The sequence below is a fragment of the Carassius carassius genome, chromosome 10 (genome assembly GCF_963082965.1).
Source record: "Carassius carassius chromosome 10, fCarCar2.1, whole genome shotgun sequence".
Taxonomy (NCBI): Eukaryota; Metazoa; Chordata; class Actinopteri; order Cypriniformes; family Cyprinidae; genus Carassius; species Carassius carassius.
The window spans coordinates 30,232,808-30,253,590 of NC_081764.1; the positions used below are offsets into that span (position 1 = coordinate 30,232,808).

The following is a 20,783-nucleotide window of genomic DNA, read 5'->3' on the forward strand; positions in this document are numbered from 1 at the left end:
GTGTGTCGACGTTGTGTTGACACGCCCACACAGCTGATTTAAGAGTCAGGGCGAGTTTGCAGAGTGAAGCAATAGGAAGCTAGAGAGCAGTACGCTGATGAGCAAACAGGAGAGTGTCACAAACTACAAAGCTTTTTTCGGATACATTTGTCGCATCCGTGTTATTCTCTGTGAAAACGCAGGAGATTTGGAGAAAGAAGGTCATCTCAATAAACGGTGCCTGAGAGAAAACAGGTGAGCGAACATTTAATATTCAGCTGCAGTTCATTCTCAACTGAGCGAGCAAGCGCGCACCTGTACCTGTTCTACACAATCAGCCAGTGCACGCGCTTAAAACTATGCTGTTCTTCTACTTGATAAAATTATTTCATGCTACGGAAATGGAAATTCTAGTCTTTAATTTAGCGTAGCTTAATTAAACACTTTTAAAAATGAAAATATGATGCCATGTTGATTATGTATTTTCTTATTTTAGCAGCCTACTGCTACTCAAAATAATGTAGCTAGTAAAACGCACGCGCAACTCCGCTATCTGTAACATCTCAGGTGATCCGTCTGCTCTGTTTGTGCAACACGCCCAACCTGCTTTCAGGCCAGTTTCTTTAGACACGGCCCGAATTGCTCAGCCCTGAGGACACCCATTCTTCTGAGGACACTCAGTTATTACGTCACAATGCTAGTTGCATGAACGTTTTTATTTCTTTGTGAAGTCTCCTGTGTTGCTGTTGTTCATCTCAGAGCTGTTGGCATTTGAACTGTAAGTAAGGATTGAACATAAGCCAAGATCAGTGGGATGAGAGAACGTGCTGATGGAGGGATAAAGTTCGGCATGGCACTGCAGGTGACTACTCTGACGGCAGGACAGACAAACACATGTCCCACATCACCCCCTTCAAAAACAAACGGCAAATAAATCCGTTTGCATGTAAAGCTAATATGGCATTTAATCTTTTTATATTTCAGCCTATTTGAAAACTCATTTTATTGTATTACAAAACAGATTTAGATTTTACAATTATTTGCATTACATTTCCATAAAATTGGCATTTAAAGGAAAGACAACAAATATTAAATATAAAGGGGTATCTTGCATTAAATTTACATATTATAGATACATAATTAGTTAGTTAGTTTCCAGAGTGAAGTATGATGGATATTTTACCAAGTCTTGTGTTTGGCCATTATGACCAGATATAATTACGTTGGATATTCTCCATTTTAAATGTAGACCGAAATATTATGAATGCAATAAAATGTAAAGGTAGGCTGTTCATTTTAAGATGGCAAGCTCTAGCATGTTGCCTTCTAAGGTCATGCATTAATGCTTCAAGCTAGAGGAAGTGTGTCAATGTGGTTAAGCAATTTTTCAATATCATGAAACCATTTCACTTTTTTTTTTTTTTTTTTTTTTTTGTTCCTCATTACTAAACCATAATTGTCCAACTCTTTTGTCATTTTACATGTACTGCAATTCACTCCTAGTTAGTTCCTTTTTTTTGATCTTGTATAATCATATGACAAACCATCATGGGGCAACCCAGCAGAGGTGTATGTCATGTGCACACGCACATGCTGTCATCTGCATTTAATCACAGCGACTGTATTTGAGCTGTTAATGAACTTGCAGACAGAGATGACACCCTGCTAATCTCCTTATCCCTCTTACACTCCCTCTATCTCAACTGTATGCTAAAGCTGTGCTGTTCTTTCTTTTCACTTTCAAGATGCCTTTCTCATGCTTTAAGTGCTATCAGTGGTATCGCTGCACACCATGTAGCATCTCTTTTTTTCACTCTGGATGTCTGGCTTTCTATCTGTTAGGTTAGAAATGAGTGTACATGTCACTGCAAGTAAGTATATTCAAAGTTTGAATTGGCATAGAACTTTGACTCCCAGAAGCCTCTCTTTTCCTTGCCCTTGAGGCACAGGTAATATTTAGTACACTGGTGTATGACTCTCCTTTAGTCACAAGTGAAATCCCAACTGTAGGTCACTTATTTAGTGTTTTTTTTTTTTTCTTCTACTTTTAATAATTTTCTATATATTCTTTATTTTATTTTAATTGTTCTTTCAGTAACCATATTGTGTTTTACCAACATCCTCAGAATGAGAGTAAAAAATATAAAGTCTCTTTAGATACCGAAATTAATAGGATTTTATTGACCACGTACTATAGATGCACCTCAAAACAACAGACATTGACCATTTTTAGTGGTAATGAACCGATTTCTAGTAAATGTGAAGATATTGATGTGTACTTCTAGATCTTTTAAATGAGTCCTAACATTGCTCCATTCTTATGCAAATAAGTATTTAGCCATTTAGACTCATACAGCAGAGACTATATATCTTTTGCTTTCCAGAAGACCTTTGCATAATTTATCAAACCCATCTGATGTTTCTTATTTGCCCTCTAAATATTTCTTAAGTGGGCTCTTGTGATAGTTACTGAACATTATCTGAACATCCATCGCTCTGTAAGCCTTTTAAGCCATATAAGGTTACATTTTTGCTCTTTTTGATAGAAATAAAGGTCTTCTCGTTCGTTTCAGAGTTCTGGAGTCTTCCACAGGGTGTGGCAGATAATGACATTGTCCAAACTTGTTTAGGAATTACTGCTTCAGTACAGATGTTCCTCCACTTCAAAGTAATAAGAGCTTGTGTCTTGCGTATGTGTGAAACGGCACACATTAGGTGTTAGGTTGGATTGGATCTTAGTGGTGATCTGCCAAACGAACTTTTCATTACTGCTGTACGTTACTACTATTTGTCTTTTTCAAATTACATTGATCTTGCTGTGAATGAAGAGCATTAGATGTTATGGAAATACAAGCAAACAAACAAATGTAGGCATGGCACAATAAATGTTATGGTAATATGGAAAAGGTGAGTCATTCACTATTAACTGCATTCTTGCCACATAGTTCTGTGCACAAAATTGTGCATGCATAGTTTTACATTTACAAGACCGTTTTAGTTATTCAATTTATATGCAGTATAAAATATACCACAATATAGTTACAATGTATATAATGTAATGTTAATTAAAAATGATTAATATATGAATTATAAAATATAAAGTTTTGGAAATCTTGACCTTTTTTAATGTGGTGGTCTAATTGGTTCTAAATTTTTATCATTAAGTAAGAATGCATTGAAATGTGAACTTTTTGTGATTGTGATTTCTGAATGAAAATGGGTGTGTGCGCACGTGTTAAACAGTTACTTTTTGTAAGTTTCCAGGTTAGTCAGACTTTGTTTTTAGCCACAAAAGCTCTTGTATTTGGGGATCTGAATCTTTAAAACTGAATTGTGGGGTTCTGAAATTAGTGTGGGAATGTATGGAGTTGCTATAATTGGGGTTGTTGAAGGAAATTGACTCTGTATGGAATAAATAGTGAAAGGGAAGTAGAATGGAAGTAAAAGAGCTGAGGTAGTGCAGTATCAGTCAGAGACCTGTCACCTGAGCAGGTGTGGTTGTCAAGTTTTCTAGTACAATATTGACATACTGGAGTCAGACGCTTGAACGAGTCGCCCCAATGTAGATGTCTGTGCACGATTGGGGAACTACAAAGACACTGTTGTCATGCTAGTTTTAATTCTCAGATCCTCTTCTCTAAACATTAAACCTCATATTGGGATATCCTGTGGAACTTTAAAATCACAAAACCATAACATTTTAAACCACCACAAAACATAAATACTTATACCTTCTCTCACATGTAGCCAAAATGTCAGATGCAGAGAAGTTCCTCTATGCCGACCGCAATACCATCAACGACCCTTTGGCCCAGGCGGACTGGGCTTCTAAGAAGCTGGTGTGGGTTCCCTCCGAGAAGCTTGGCTTTGAGGCCGGCTCCGTCAAAGAGGAGACTGGAGATGAGTGTCTTGTGGAGCTGATTGACTCTGGCAGGAAGATCAAGGTGAACAAGGATGACATCCAGAAGATGAACCCACCCAAATACAACAAGGTGGAGGATATGGCGGAGCTTACCTGCCTGAATGAAGCCTCTGTTCTACACAACCTGAGGGAGAGGTACTACTCGGGACTCATCTATGTAAGTCTGTCTGAATTGCATATGTTTGTAGTGTTCAAGTTTAGGGAATTCTGCACACATTGTGCGTTTACTGGCAAGTTAACAAATGGACATGTTGACTATGCAGAAAACCTGTGGAAAACTCATAATTGTTCAACTCCATTTAATGCGGAGGCATTTATGATTGATAATTAAATTGGTAGTTAATGTTTAGTCAATGTTAATGTTTTGTTTCATGATGTAAATTGTTTCAGACATACTCCGGGCTCTTCTGTGTGGTAATAAACCCATATAAGCATCTACCGATCTACACGGAAGAAATCGTAGAGATGTACAAAGGCAAAAAAAGGCATGAGATGCCCCCTCATATCTACGCCATCACAGACACGGCCTACAGGAGCATGATGCAGGGTGAGAACACTAACTGCATGACTGATATTATTATTCTTGGTAAAATGGCACTCCTGTTCATGTGATAGTATTAATTAATTTTTCTTGATCTTTGTAGATCGTGAGGATCAGTCCATATTGTGCACGTAAGCTCGACTTGGACCTTAATGTGAAATTCCAGTGCCGCAATAAAATATCAAAATGACACCTGTTCTTTCAAAACTTATTATTCATTAATATTTGTCCAGGGGTGAATCTGGTGCTGGAAAAACTGAAAACACAAAAAAAGTCATTCAGTACCTTGCATCTGTAGCGTCATCCTTCAAAACAAAGAAAGATCAAGTGAGTACAAACCCTTTTTGTTTTTTTGCTGAGTTCAGAGTCATGGAAAAGTCATTAACAAGCAAATGTTTATTTGCATGCACAACTGACAGACACAACGAGTGCTGATTGTCATTACAGAGCAGTTCATAAATAATTAACCGCATCCATTTTTAACATCAGCTATTCTGTCTCCAGCCCCCATTATGATACTGTAAATGTTTTGTTAATATCACTCTGATCTCTTCCTGTTAAAAGTGTTTGTGGATTTGAAACTTCTTTCAGTCATTCTCCGCTGGGTATCAAATTACTTTGTGAATACCTGCATGTCTCTTAAAAAAAAAAAACAACCCTACATGCATCCCATTATTGAATGTTGTGCCGTACGTTTAAGCATGTTTGAGTCCCCCTTCATTTTGTGCCAATATTTTGAGAATTTCTTTCTTTTCATCCTCCAGAGCAGTGTCACCCTGTCACATGTGAGTTATGACTCCCTCATTCCTTTCTCTGTCCAACCACGTTCACTTTTTTTTTATTATTTTTTTTTTTTTTCCACTTTCCTGGTCATGTAGGCCATGGTTGTTTGCAGGCTTAACTATAGAAGTTATTTTGCAAAGTCTAACTGCTTCAGCTAATGCAAATTCTAACACTGTGGAACAAAGTTTAATGCATGAACTGTTTTTAGCATTATAAATTTAATGAATGTACTGAACTGCAAAAATAGGCATCAGTTTTCAGCCTCAAGCAAAACTTTTATTTGCAAATAGGTGACCTGGGTCTACTGCGTATTGGTGTATCAAGCTTTTTCAGGATTTTTTTTTTTTTTCACTATTTGCTAACAGTTCATGCATTTTTTACTTTTAAATGCACTCTTCCTTCCATATTCTCAATTCTTTGTCTGCTAAGGGGGAGTTGGAGAAACAGCTGCTCCAGGCTAACCCAATTCTGGAGGCCTTTGGCAATGCCAAGACTGTCAAAAATGATAATTCTTCTCGATTTGTAAGTTTGCACAGACAAAAATCTACTCGACTCCTTTTAAAAGGTCCCACTAAGTGTTGACGTGAATCAATATGAGCGGTTCATTCACAGGGAAAGTTTATCAGGATAAACTTTGATGTCAATGGTTACATCGTTGGAGCCAATATTGAAACTTGTATCCTTTTATTGACTGAACCATCATTTAAGAAACTAAATTATTAACAAGCTAACAATTTGTTTCATTGTTCTCATGCAGAAATGTATTCAGCGTTCTGTTAATCCCCTAACAAGCCTTTGTCAGATCTGTTAGAGAAGTCTCGTGCGATCAGACAGGCCAAAGTTGAACGGACCTTCCATGTTTTTTATTACCTGCTATCAGGAGCAGAAGACAAATTGCGTGGTGAGTACCATTTATGCCATAAACAGTCACCGATGTAGTGTGTGTGTGTATACATGTATAATATCCATACTGTTTGTGTATTTTTTTTTTTTTTTTTGAAGGAACATTAAATTAATCTTCTCTTAATGGAGACTTTTTGTGAATGTACACCAAGTTTAAATATACACCAAGAACTTTAATACTCTATAAACTTTTCATAGATTAGTCCTAAAGTTTATTTTCCTCTCTACAGCTGAGCTGTGCCTAGAAGACTACAATAAGTACCGCTTCCTGTCAAATGGAAATGTAACTATCCCCGGACAACAGGATAAAGAATTGTTTGCTGAAACCATAGATTCCTTCAGGATTATGGGCATCCCTGAGGAGGAGCAGACAGGTACAGAGACCCAAACAAGACACTTTCATTTGTAGTTCTTCTGCAATGTTTTAAACACCTAAAGGTGTGAGGTCTTTCATGAATCAGGAAAGTTTTCCAGTTTCACATGATGGACTCTGAGATCATAAAATGTAGTTATTCTGTCATATTGACTGAATTTGAAGTTTGGTGTTTATCTTCCTAAGGGGTGATGTGTTTGTTATTATCTTGTCTGGTGAAATGTAATGTTTGGTTCTCATGTCCCAGGTCTTTTGAAAGTGGTTTCTTCTGTACTCCAGCTGGGAAACATGAGCTTTAAAAAGGAACGCAACTCTGACCAAGCCTCCATGCCCGATGACACAGGTTTAAATTTCTTTATTAGCATGCACTATAAATTAGTCTTAGTTTGGTTTTATTCTTGCGTGTTATGTGTATGAGTTACGTATCATATACAAGTTCTCAATGTCCATTTTCTCATTTATCAGCGGCCCAGAAGGTGTGCCACCTCTTGGGCATGAATGTGACAGATTTCACACGTGCCATTCTCATGCCACGCATCAAAGTGGGTCGTGATTATGTTCAAAAGGCTCAGACTCAAGAGCAGGCAGAGTTTGCAGTGGAGGCTTTGGCCAAAGCCATGTATGAGAGACTGTTTCGCTGGTTGGTTATGCGCATCAACAAAGCTTTAGACAAGACCAAGCGTCAGGGAGCTTCTTTCCTTGGAATCCTGGATATCGCCGGATTTGAGATCTTTGAGGTATGAAAGGATTTTGGAAAAGAATAAACATTTTCCAGACATTTTATTTTGTGAGCGTCTTCATTCTAATGGCCCGTTTTGGTTTAAATTTTGCTTTCTCTTTAGCTGAACTCTTTTGAGCAGCTCTGCATCAACTACACCAACGAGAAGCTTCAGCAGCTGTTCAACCACACCATGTTCATCCTGGAGCAGGAGGAGTACCAGCGTGAAGGCATTGAATGGAGCTTCATCGACTTTGGCCTTGACCTGCAGCCCTGTATTGAACTTATTGAGAAGCCTGTAGGTTTATCCTTTCCTCTTTAAACATTGTAGAATACGATTTTAGTCTCAAACGCTCCTTCATTCCCTGATTTTTCCTTTCTTTTATCCCCTTGATTCCTTTTTTTCCCCTTCCTCAGGCTGGTCCTCCAGGAATCCTGGCTCTGTTGGATGAGGAGTGCTGGTTTCCCAAAGCCACAGACAAATCCTTTGTGGAGAAAGTAGTTCAGGAATTGGGTGGCAACTCAAAATTCCAGAAACCCAAGAAGCTCAAAGATGATGCTGACTTCTGTATCATTCACTATGCTGGCAAAGTAAGAACCACTATGGGTCTTAAACACTATTTGAACAAGATTAGTTTCTCATATGTTTGTAAAGTAATTGATACTGTGGATGTCTGTATCATGGAGTCACACTGGATTGGCAATGTCTGTGGAAATTGCTGAGGTGGCCAAGTGAACGCATCACAACGTTATAATGTTCAGTATGAAAAATAAATTTCAGCATTCTTTAAAAAATTACATTTCCCTCACCTCCCTGTATAAAACTAAAAACAATTGGGGCTTAATAGGATATACCTAATTGGTTGTTATTTTTAGGAGTGTATCATGTATGTGTCTGTTCGGTCTTCTACAGGTTGATTACAAGGCAAATGAATGGCTAATGAAAAACATGGACCCTCTGAATGACAATGTAGCTACTCTACTCAACCAATCATCAGACAAGTTTGTGTCTGAGCTGTGGAAGGATGGTATGTGACTTTAAGATGATTTTAATGGTTTGTAATTTGAGTATGATTTCACTAATGTCTAACAAGTTTTGACGACAATCCACCTGCTGCATTGAGCTTTTGTTTGTCAGGCTTTTAGGTCGTCATAAAGTAAAGTGAGTCTGGTTCTGCCAGTGTGTAATATGCAGGTGGTCTGCTACTGTTCATCCTGGACACTAAAAGACTCCACAGATAAACATGAAGTTGTCTTGCCTCTTATATTGGTTTCCGGCATAATGTGTTTTGTTTTTCATTGTTTTCATCAGTGGACAGAATTGTGGGATTGGACAAAGTGGCTGGAATGGCTGAATCCTTGCATGGAGCCGTCAAGACACGTAAAGGAATGTTCCGTACAGTAGGACAACTGTACAAGGAGCAGCTGACAAATCTGATGACCACTCTCAGAAACACCAACCCGAACTTTGTCCGATGCATCATCCCCAATCATGAAAAGAAGGTATGAAGAGAAAAATCTTCAAAACCATTTGTAAAGCCTGATGGATCATGTTCCTTTTGAGGCCTCCAACAATTTAAGTCATTGCTTTTCTCCTTAAGGCTGGTAAATTGGCGCACAATCTGGTTCTAGATCAACTAAAGTGTAATGGTGTTCTAGAAGGAATTCGGATCTGTAGACAAGGGTTCCCCAACCGTGTTGTCTTCCAGGAGTTCAGACAAAGGTATTTGGATTTTCATGAATGCTAAGTATTGGGACTGCTTCTATACTATGTAGCAGGAAATAGAATTGTCTATTCTATTTAGTACCTATAGACTTAAATGTTATTGGACAATTCTAATTTTAATTCAATGTAGAAACCTATATGAAGTATCCTCATTCAGGGACTTGTTTAATTTTTACTTGTTTAGTTAAGACAACATTCTTCATGTGCTAATTAAAAAATTCTTGAACAATTTTAACTCCTGGTTTTTTTTTATGTATTCCAGCTCAGTTTTGCCATAAAGATAGCCTTGGGTGCTGACATGTCAAAAACTACTACTACTGTATAGACTACTGAAACGGAGTCTCTAATTTATTCTCTCCTAATATAATTTCAGATATGAGATCCTTACACCAAATGCCATCCCAAAGGGCTTTATGGATGGAAAGCAGGCCTGTGTCCTAATGGTAAGAGTTAATACACACTGTTATGTAACTCTTCAGCTTTGACAATTGCTACTTTTTGTTGAAAATTTAAGTTGTTAATTGCATATATAATTTTGTTTCTCTCTCTTTCAGATCAAAGCCCTGGAGCTGGATTCTAACTTGTTCCGTATAGGTCAGAGTAAAGTGTTCTTCAGGGCTGGAGTTCTTGCCCATCTGGAAGAGGAGCGAGATCTGAAGATCACTGATGTCATTATCACTTTCCAAGCCTGGTGTAGAGGCTATGTGTCTAGGAGGTAGATATTTTAAATTTTTTAATTTAGTAAAGCTCACATTGCCATGACACTACAGCTAGAACCGACCGAAGTGACTTTTAGGGATTCACCAGATGCATTACAATTCAGGCTGATACTGAGAAGCTGAAAAACTTTTATAAGTGATATTGAAATGTCTTTGACAACAGATGTCTGTAAGGTGTTAATTGAACGGGTCTCTGACAATGACAATTTGTGGTTTGTTTTATGTAGAGCCTTTGCCAAGAGGCAGCAGCAGCTAACGGCCATGAGAGTGATCCAGAGGAACTGTGCAGCCTACTTGAAACTCAGGAATTGGAATTGGTGGAGACTCTTTACCAAGGTAGACATCCAGATTCATAAACCTGTATGTTTATAAGATCAATAAGAGGTCTAAAAGCAGTTTCTCCACTTTTCTCTTTTCAGGTGAAGCCTTTGCTGCAGGTGACCAGAAAGGAAGAGGAAATGGTCGCTAAAGAAGAAGAGTTGGTTAAGATGAAGGAGAGACAGCAGCAGGCTGATGACCAACTGAAAGAGTTTCAGGCCAAACAACGGCAGGTATATATGGTGGTGGTCTGTTTCCTCTACTTCAAGAAAGAATAAACCATCTTGGGGTCCATAATCTTATCCAATATATCCCTGTTAAAGTTACATGCAGAGAAGATGGCACTGCAGGAGCAGTTGCAGGCAGCGACAGAGCTGTTTCAAGAGGCTGAAGAGATGAGGGCACGTCTTGCTGCACGTCAGCAGGAGCTGGAGGAGGTCCTGCATGACCTGGAGTCCCGCTTAGAAGAAGAGGAGGAGAGAGTCTCACAGTTTCAGACAGAGAGGAAGAAAATGCAACAGAACATCACGGTCAGACCACAAGTTTGATGAAATGGTTTACATTTGGGAGATCGGTGCTTTAGAGCTTCAGACTGAAATTACTCTACTTGTAATTGAAAAACCTAAAATCCTTTCCCAGGATCTGGAACAACAACTGGATGAGGAGGAAGCTGCCAGGCAGAAGCTGCAGTTGGAGAAGGTCACCATGGATGCCAAGATGAAGAAGATTGAGGAGGAAATTATGGTTCTTGATGACCAGAACGCCAAACTTAACAAGGTCTAACAAAAATGTCATTCTTTTAGGTGCAACAGCTACGAAGTAGTTTCAATTAACAATTCCTTAATTGGGGGTGGGAAAGGAATTTAACAGAATCAGAATGAGCTTTATTTGCCAAGTGTGTGTGCAAACAGCGAAAGAATTTGTGGGGCTTTTTTTATATATATATATATATATATATATATATATATATATATATATATATTAGGAGCTCCTGGGACAAACATGCATACATTTGACATTATCATCATCTAAATGTTCTTTCTGTTGTCAATGTCATTGGAACATACATTGGAACAGAATATTTATGTACATATTTGTGCATTACAGTATATACAGCTGTATAAATAAATGTATTAACATGATACTTGAGCAGGAGAGGGGCAATAATTAGTTATGAAATTACAGAAGACCGGTGGTTATTTGTGTTAGCAGTTTAAGCTAGAGATGGCATGGGGGGAATGTTTTTATGCCTAGATATTGTAGTGTTTTTTTTTTTCTTCAGAGTATCGTCTCTTATCTCCCTATTTAGTGTGTGTTTTTGGTCTGTTTGTATAGGGCCTTTGTCCTGGTGAAACCGTTTGAGTTTGCCTTCAACCAGGTCATATTTAACAAACCTTGGTTCGAGCACACATGTCCTCACAGAAACTGATGTAGGATGTAACCGTCTGTGAGATCAGCCAGATCAGTGGCTGCAGCTCCAATCCGTGCAATCGAAGCAGGCTTGTAAATCCCGCTCCGCTTCATTAGTCCAACTCTTAACCGCTATTATTACAGGCTTTACAGATATGTTTTTGCTAGTAGAAGTTGAACCAAACAGTGATCTGAGAGTCCCAGAGCTGCTCAGGGGACAGAGTGGTATGCATCCTTTAAACTGTGTAGCAAGGGTCCAGTATATTGCTGTCTCTGGTAGGGCATGTGATCTCTGTAAGGCAATTAACAGGTGAGATTAGCTTTATTAAAATCGCATAGAATGTCATTGTCTGGGTAATGCCGCTCTGTGTGCCAGCTGTTTTAGGAATGTATGCACTCACTACGATAAAAGAGAGAAACTCCTGCAGCGAATAAAAAGGCTTGCAGTTAATAAAGCTTCCAACTCTGGCCAGCACATCTTTAAAACTGTCATGTACACCAGCCTTCGTTGATATAAAAACCTAATCCATCGTTTTCCCTGATGGAGCAAAACATGTGAATGCCGAAAAGTCTGCAAAAATTGATTAGGTGTGTCATTTCTGATCTTCTGGCTTTCATCCCTAGTAAAGCTTATTGGGGGAAAATGTTTCTTTAAAACGGGACAAAAAAATGGTAAAAGTACCAAGGCGCTACAAACAAGGAAGCCATGCACAGCGCCATCTTGTTCAAATGAATGTCAACAAACATGTCTCTGATTCCACCTTATGATTCTGGATCCAGACAGTTTGACTAATTCTACACAAAACAAATGTAGTATTTAACTACCACTACAATAACTTTCTCCCAAAAATGTGCTTTAAGCAAGTGACTTTCCTGAATAAGAACCATTTCTTGATTTCCAACCAGAATATAAAGTCAGCCATCTCTTCAACCCACCTGCAAGGACTGCACTAGGTGCAGTCTGCTGCAGAAACCATTAAGTGCTTGTCCTTTATAGTTGTGTGTGGGTATCTGTGCTTGCAGGAGAAAAAGCAGCTAGAGGAGAGAATTTCAGAGTTCACCATTAACATGGCTGAAGAGGAAGAGAAATCCAAGAGTTTGCAAAAACTCAAGAACAAACATGAAGCTATGATTACAGACCTGGAGGGTAAGTGTTTTCAGGACTTTAAACGAGCATTTTTTTTTAAAAATTAATTCAAAGTCAGCCCAAAAATGCTGATTGGAAAAAAATAAATAACATTTGCCATAACAAAGTCATGTTTTTGTGTTCTCTTTTCTCGATCTCTACATCTTTGCTTTTTTTTTTTTTAAATACTCCCTTTGATGTTAAATGATGTCTCCTTTTTATGTTCTCAGATCGTTTAAGGAAGGAAGAGAAGCTGAGGCAAGAGTTGGAGAAGAACAGGCGGAAGTTGGAGGGTGACTCTACAGAGTTGCATGATCAGATAGCAGAGCTGCAGGCTCAGATAGCAGAGCTCCGTGCCCAGCTGGCCAAGAAAGAGGAAGAACTCCAGGCTGCACTAGCAAGGTGAGTAAAACTTAACAAAAAAATAAGGGTTTACTGGAGAATTAGCATTGCACTTCCACTTTTGCCTTTTTTACTTTAATGGCCTTAATTTCTAGCTACTAAAAAAATGACACTGTTTTCACTATAGGATTGAGGAGGAAGCTGCCCTTAAGAACGCTGCCCAGAAGAACATTCGTGAGTTGGAGGCCCAACTATCAGAGCTGCAGGAAGATCTGGAGCTGGAGAAAGCTGCTCGTACTAAAGCAGAGAAACAGCGCAGGGACCTGGGAGAGGAGCTGGAAGCTCTGAAGACCGAACTCGAGGACACCCTGGACTCTACTGCTGCTCAGCAGGAACTCAGGTCAGCCATGAGGAAAACTGACTGGGCTAGTGAAGACATAACTTGAGATATTTTGCTTTATCAAATCTGAACTTTTGTTTAATTTATGACTGGTAATTACGGTTGAATTATCGGTGTTAATTCCACAATGGTAGCATGTCATTCTTAAAGGAAAATGAAGATACTGCACTATCCTTTATCAGCTTCACAATTGTTAACTTTCTATCTGAAGGGCAAAGAGAGAGACTGAAGTGTCTCAGCTGAAGAAGACTCTGGAAGATGAGGCTCGTTCACATGAACAGATGCTAGCTGAAGTTCGACAGAAACACAACCAGGCCTTTGAGGAGATCAATGAACAGCTTGAGCAGGCCAAAAAGGTGAGACCATGTGAATGCTGCGAGGATTATAATTTTTTTTTTTATATGAGTGTTTCTTGAGTTGAAAAGCTGGCTCTATGATTGCCATATATTTCAGTGTTGCATATTGTATGTATTTAGCACTTTTGTACAGATTTTTCACAGATTTATATTTAACCAGTTAATTTTAAAGGTAGTGTTTCTGAGAAGTGTACATTTATTCTTTCCATCCACAAAAGCAAACTGCAGAAAAATGCTGACTGACTTTCACTGTTGGATCCCTCAGAGTAAAGCATCTGTGGACAAAGCTAAACAGGCTCTAGAGAGTGAACGCAATGAACTTCAGATCGAACTTAAGTCATTGTCACAAGGTAAAAACGAATCCGAGCACCGTAGGAAGAAAGCCGAATCGCAGCTCCAGGAGCTCCAGGTCAAATATGGAGAGAGTGAGAGACAGAAACTGGAAATGGCTGATAAAGTGTCAAAGATGCAGGTATTGAAACTTAAAAGAATCTTAAAGATATTTGGACAATTGCACATTTTAGTGGAAACTCATGCCTCCATGAAAAATCCTATAATTTTCTGTATCAATGATTAGGTGGAGCTTGAAGCTGTTCAAGGTACCTTGAGCAAAGTGGAGAGCAAATCCATCAAAGCTGCAAAAGACTGTTCTACTGTTGAATCTCAACTTAAAGACACACAGGTACAACTCGGTCATGCACTATTGTGCACTTGCTTGCTCTTAACATCAATGGTGGACTTTCAAATAGCTGATTGTTTTACCAGTATTGCTGATAAAACTTTTTTTTTTTTTTTTTGAAAAGTTATTTTTATTTTTATTTTATATATTTTCTCTGTGGTTAGGCATTACTGGAGGAGGAGACTAGGCAGAAGCTTGCACTCTCCACTCGTATTCGGCAACTGGAGGATGAACAGAACAACCTGAAAGAGATGCTGGAGGAGGAAGAGGAGAGCAAGAAGAATTTTGAAAAGCAGCTGCACACTGCTCAAGCTCAGGTGCATGCACCATTGAGTCTGTGGACATCTTCTGGGTGATGCTGGTCTAGGAGCAGTTTGTCTTTGAGAGCACTGTTCTTATTGTTTTTGCTTCTCAGTTGGCAGATATGAAGAAAAAGGTCGAGCAAGAGGCCCAGAACCTAGAAAGCGTGGAGGAAGGGAAAAAGAAATTGCAGAGGGAGGTGGAAAACTTCGTGCAGCAGTTGGAAGAAAGGAATGCTGGCTACGATAAACTGGACAAGACCAAGACTCGTCTGCAGCGAGAGCTAGATGATGTCCTGCTAGACCAGGCTCATCTGCGTCAGACCGTTCAGGAGCTAGAACGCAAACAGAAGAAGTTTGACCAGGTAGACAACAGTGTTTATCTGTAAATTGAGCATGTGTATTTTCTATTAATGGACAAGATATGGAAATTTTGAATGCTACTTCTCTGGGTGTTTTTGAAAGTGTTTAATCACCTTTACAGTCTTGCAGTCTTTTTAAGTGATAAAATACATCAATTTGTGCAGATGCTGGCAGAGGAGAAAAACATCTCTCAGAAGTACGCGGAGGAGAAGGATCGTGCTGAGGCAGAGGCACGCGAGAAAGAGACCAGAGCCCTGACTCTGACTCGAGAGTTGGAGGCCATTACCGACGTGAAGGATGAACTGGAGCGGGTCAATAAACAGCTCAAAACCGAGATGGAGGACCTGATGTCATCCAAGGATGATGCTGGAAAGAGTGTATGTGAAACCGAAGCATTATAAGTCTAACATGTATTTTTAGACGACAACTGTTCCAAAACCTAACAAGCTGCCATTTAATTATCTTTACAACATGCTAACGTTTTGGAACAGAGCTATTATTGTCATTGCCAAAACATCTGTTCATTTAAATTCTAAAAATTCAGTTTGCTAAAAGTATTAGTCATGATTTATTCTTGCCCCTTATCTTAGTTGTGCGCAATTTTTTTTATTTCTCTTTTAAGGTACATGAGCTTGAGCGGGCCAAACGAGGAATGGAACAGCAGTTAGCGGAAATGAAGACTCAGCTGGAAGAGCTGGAGGATGAACTGCAGCTCACAGAAGATGCCAAACTGCGCCTGGAGGTCAACTTGCAGGCCACGAAGGCGCAGTTTGAGAGAGACCTGCAGAGCAGAGATGAGCAGGGTGAGGAGAAACGGAAGCAGCTAGTCAAACAGGTATGTGCTCATCTGCCTGACCTCTGCAGAACAGTGTTAATCGATGAGATGTTGGGGAAACTGGGAGATGATCATGTCTACTTGTATTATTCTTGAATATGTCAGGTGCGTGAGATGGAGATGGAGCTTGAAGATGAGAGGAAACAGCGGGCTCAGGCCGTATCTGTGCGCAAGAAGCTTGAGCTGGATCTGTCAGAGTTGGCTGCTCAGATCGACAATGCCAACAAGGCTCGAGATGAGGCCCTCAGACAGCTCAAGAAACTACAGGTATACAAATATACATTCTGCATGAGCATATGGCCATCACTTTTGTATTAAAGTGGTGGCGAAGTTTCTGGTTTCAGGGACTAGAAATCAGATCTGTACTTTTGCATGTGGAATAAAATAATTGGCGCACATGCAGTGGCCGTGGCTTCAATGTGGTATCAGTGTAATTTCCTCTATTGCTTTGCAGGCCCAGACGAAAGATCAGATGAGAGAGGTTGAGGAACTGCGTCTGTCCAGAGATGAGGCTCTTAACCAGGCCAAAGAAAATGAGCGCAAGATCAAGAGCATGGAGGCTGACATCATGCAGCTGCATGAGGTTTGAATTTGTTGGATCAGAATTGTTGCAGCCAGGGCCTAATTAATTGTTTGTTTAGAAGAATATGATTCTTTAAGTGTGTGCATGCAGAAAACCTTTCCCCCTTTTTTTCCCTCTCTCTGTAGGATCTGGCTGCTGCTGACAGAGCAAAGAGACAAATCCAACAAGAACGAGATGAACTGCAGGATGAGCTCAATAGCCAGAATGCCAAGAGGTGAGTTACCTGCTGTCACTGAGATGTGATGTAGCGTGTCCTAGAAAATCGAAGTGTATTGGTTATCTCACAGTGTTGTGTGGTTTAAATAGGGTTGTTTTTGTTTCATTTTTTTTTTCCTCTGCCAGCTCACTAAGCAGTGATGACAGGAGGAGACTGGAGGCACGTATTGCTCAGCTTGAAGAAGAACTTGAGGAGGAACATCTCAATGTGGAAATGGTCAATGATCGACTTAAAAAAGCAACACTGCAGGTAGAATACAGAGAGCTTCATGAGATGACTGCTGAGATTTGGGAACACTTCAAATGGTGTTCATTTATTCTCTGTGGCTTTATTTTGGTTTAACGTCAGGCTGAGCAGGTTACAGTGGAGTTGTCTGCAGAGCGTGGTAATAGCCAGCGTCTGGAGGGTTTGCGCTCTCAGCTGGACCGCCAGAACAAGGACCTGAAGCAGAAGCTTCAGGATTTAGAGGCAGCTGTGAAAAGCAAGTACAAGTCCACTATTGCTGCTCTGGAGGCCAAGATCCCACAGCTCGAAGAGCAGTTGGATAATGAGATGAAGTGAGTGATGGTAGATGGTTTGTTAATGGCAGCAACTTTCAAACCCACACAGTCTGGCATAATATACAGATATCATTATAGACTTGCACAGCATGATTACACCTCAAATCCCCCAATAACATTTCAGTTGTCAGCTTGTTGTAAGGTCTTTATTTTTTTTAGTATTATAACATGTGTCAGTGGTTTACTTTGTTCACCCAAATATTAAAATTATGTCATTAATGACATGTTTTCTGGCGCCCAATAACAAAAACATATCAGCAGCGTCGTTCGTCAACAGTCAGAGCAGTCGCGCTCACAACAGACCCGGAAGAGAAGACGATGCTGAATAAAGTCACTATTTTTATTTTTTTGTACCAAAATGTATTTTCGATGCTTCCAACTAACCCTCTGATGGCACATGGACTACTTTGATGTTTTTATTACATTTATGGACATGGACCGTACACCGTACATACATTTTCAGTGGAGGGACAGAAAGCTCTCGGACTAAATTTAAAATATCTTAAACTGTGTTCCAAAGATGAACGGTTTGGAACAACATGAGGGTGACTCAATGACAAAATTTTAATATTTGGGTGAACTAACCCTTTAATTTACTCTCTCTCAGGGAGAGGCAGCAGTCCACTAAACAGGTGCGGCGTACGGAGAAGAAACTCAAAGAGATCTTACTGCAGGTTGATGATGAGAGACGCAATGCAGAACAATACAAAAATGAGGTAGGTTGTGCATTTAATTTATAATACAGTAAGAGTTCAAACTACTGCAAAGCCAAGGCAGAGTCTTAATTTGATCTTTATACATTCTCAGATTAAGGTGATTTGATCCACTTGGACCATTAAAGCTAATAGAAATTCAAGACCTGTTTTGTTGTCTTTATTGCTAGTTAATATTCCTATTTAATAGTAATGAAGTTTTACTCTTAATGGTGGACAGCTGAAATGTAAGTATCATAAAAGCGCTGTATTTGAAATGCCATTAATAAAGAAATCTTCCCCTTCCTGTCAGACTGAGAAGCTGAACTCGCGTATGAAGCAGTTGAAGAGGCAGCTAGAGGAGACTGAGGAGGAAGCGTCTCGAGCTAACGCCTCCCGCAGGAAGCTGCAGAGAGAGCTGGAAGATGCCACAGAGTCTGCTAATCTTATGAACCGAGAGGTCAGCACCCTAAAGAACAAACTCAGGTGTGTACTCCGCTGCTTTGTGGAAGAATGACAAAGAACCATGACTACAACAAACATCGGTTTTACATTTTTATGCCTTTTTTTTTTTTTTTTTTTGTATGACTTATGTTTGTCTTCAGGCGTGGAGATTTTAATGTCAACGTACGTCGTACAGCTGGACGCTCGGGTGTGGATAGTGATGAGGAGAACAGTCTGAAAAGTGAGGGGTCAGAGCCAACTCCGGAGTAAAATTCAAAGTGGTGTTACAGATGAGGATCTATTTGCCACGAAGTTTCAAATTTAAATGAAATTTGTATGCTTTAAGGGCAACCGTATCCTTTAATGGGGTTTTCACTGTAATTTTCAATGTTTTAAAGCAGATTCGGAGCCAAACAATTATCCAAGCCATAACTTTGCATCCAAGGGAAAAAAAAAAGAGAATTTAGGATGAGGAAAGCTCTTTCATTTTGCCATTTATCAAACATTTATATTTCCAGTGAAACTGAAAGTTCATTTGGCGTAATTTGTCTTGCCCTGTTGATAACTGCCTTACAATGCATTTGAATAAATATTGAATATTTATATTTTACGGGGAAGACAAAGTATTTATCCACTTTCAAAGTAAATTAAATGTTGGAAAATTTTTATAATTGATAATGGGAAGAATTTTCATTACATGATGATGATGATAATAATACATCCAGGATTAAGAGAAATATTACTCATCAGCCAAAGAGATTAATTTTGTTTCAAGAGCACTTCAGCACCAATTAAGCCTTTTTCCTAATAGATTAACGGGCACTTTTCCACCTCTTCTACGGTTTTAAAATTAAGACTGATTGCCTTAATTACATATATTATTAATGTTTTTGAGAGTTCTCAGGATTTGTACACCATGTATTACTGCAAACTAAATGTGTTTTTTTTTTTTTTTCTCTCTCTCTGTTTTTGAAGTTCACAATTTAGGTGGTGGGGTGTGTAAAAGTTTTCACTTGTACTCAAACTTTTTTTTGTATTCAATTTTAAATGTATTTGCTAAAATTAATCTGTCATATGGTATTTTTCTGCATATTACATTATACTGTATACATTATCCTGATGTATGTTTAATGGCACCATTTGGAGAATCTTGATAGACCCATAAATTGTCAAACTTCAGTACAATTGTTGTGGACTGACTGTATTTGGAACAATTGAAAAGATCTTTTCCTCTCACTTTTAATGTCACCTATGGTTTCATTACATCTGATTAAAGCTTTGTCTTTTGTACCCTCAATTTTACCTCTAATTCTTCCAAACGCAGCAGTATCTCCTTAGACAAGATTTTTTTTTAATGATTTAAAGTGATCAAATGGTTAAAGATCTCTGATAACTGAAAGACTGTAGATGGAAACATTATAAAGGCACATTCATAAAATATTTATAATAAAATGGTTCAGTGCTGCCCACAGGTTTGAAATGTACTTGCGTTGGTGGCCAGGTGGAAAATCCTCCTGTTACCCACAGCACAAAACTGGTCTATGTGACGCATATTGTGATTCTTAAAAATGTTATCTGAATTTGTTTTAATTACATGTATAACGTATTATTATGCATTGTAAATTATGCAAAATTACAGCATTTAAATGGTTGCTTTGTCACAGTGTCTCTCGGTGAATGGGACGCATATTTTACTGATACTAGTAAAATCTATACATTGAAGATGAAGAATGTCAAATAATGTTCTTTGACTGTTCTTTATGTGTGAGGCATCCCAGCCAGAAACTACAATAGTTTACTATGAATTGAGATTTAATTAAATTAAAATGTTATTTGTGTAACCAAAATACCAATAATGCGCAAAAGAAAAACACAACTTGTGTTTTTTTTTTTTTTTTTTTTACTAAAACGAAATCTATCAGGACTCTTATCTTGAATTGGCTGAACCTGTATTATTACTTGGGTGGCCGTTTGGAAATGCTGGGTTGCTTCTGTGTAACTTTAGCTTATGTAATAAATGTAACGTTACTGTACTTTATTTTAAATTGGCTTCTGGGTTTATAACCAAAGTCTTGATGGGGTTTCTTGCACTAAAAAGGGGAAGACTCTTCAATCAATGACTAATACCAGTAATAAACTGCAGTCTTTATTAATATTTCTAATAGGCAATTAAAAAATACGTTTTTTAAAACCCATGGCTTAACTTTCGTTTATTTCGAAAGAATGCCCAATTTATCACAAGAGATGTCATCAGTGTTAAATCAATTCGGTGTTTGGGATGGTGTTGTCACGGTACCAAAATTTCAGTATTCGGTACCGATACCAGTGAAAATCCACGGTTCTCGGTACCAATTTCGGTACCAAAGCAAAACAAAAATATGCTAATTAAAAATAAAAATAACTTTTTAGCACTAAAAATAAAACCAATGCCATTCTTTATACTTATTTACAACTGTGTTTAAAGTTTTTCTACAAGTTTCACCCAAATTTAATTT

General features: G+C 38.7%; 1 protein-coding gene across 1 annotated transcript; it reads left to right on the top strand.

Moving 5' to 3' along the window:
* Window positions 1–60: 60 nt before the first annotated feature.
* Window positions 61–18,750, top strand: myh9a (myosin, heavy chain 9a, non-muscle). The gene is made up of 41 exons (XM_059560875.1): window positions 61–234; window positions 3,727–4,058; window positions 4,292–4,448; window positions 4,546–4,573; window positions 4,676–4,769; window positions 5,207–5,227; window positions 5,655–5,747; window positions 5,838–5,901; window positions 6,028–6,126; window positions 6,359–6,502; window positions 6,749–6,844; window positions 6,967–7,238; window positions 7,344–7,517; window positions 7,637–7,810; window positions 8,133–8,247; window positions 8,532–8,722; window positions 8,821–8,942; window positions 9,319–9,388; window positions 9,500–9,660; window positions 9,892–10,000; window positions 10,084–10,215; window positions 10,306–10,512; window positions 10,622–10,759; window positions 12,416–12,539; window positions 12,749–12,920; window positions 13,048–13,260; window positions 13,472–13,616; window positions 13,882–14,088; window positions 14,194–14,298; window positions 14,460–14,612; window positions 14,711–14,959; window positions 15,122–15,334; window positions 15,580–15,792; window positions 15,898–16,059; window positions 16,247–16,375; window positions 16,501–16,589; window positions 16,718–16,841; window positions 16,941–17,149; window positions 17,760–17,868; window positions 18,158–18,330; window positions 18,450–18,750. Exons 2-41 carry the CDS (start codon window positions 3,732–3,734, stop codon window positions 18,556–18,558), a joined length of 5,886 nt encoding a protein of 1,961 aa, XP_059416858.1. The 5' UTR covers window positions 61–234; window positions 3,727–3,731; the 3' UTR covers window positions 18,559–18,750.
* Window positions 18,751–20,783: the final 2,033 nt, after the last annotated feature.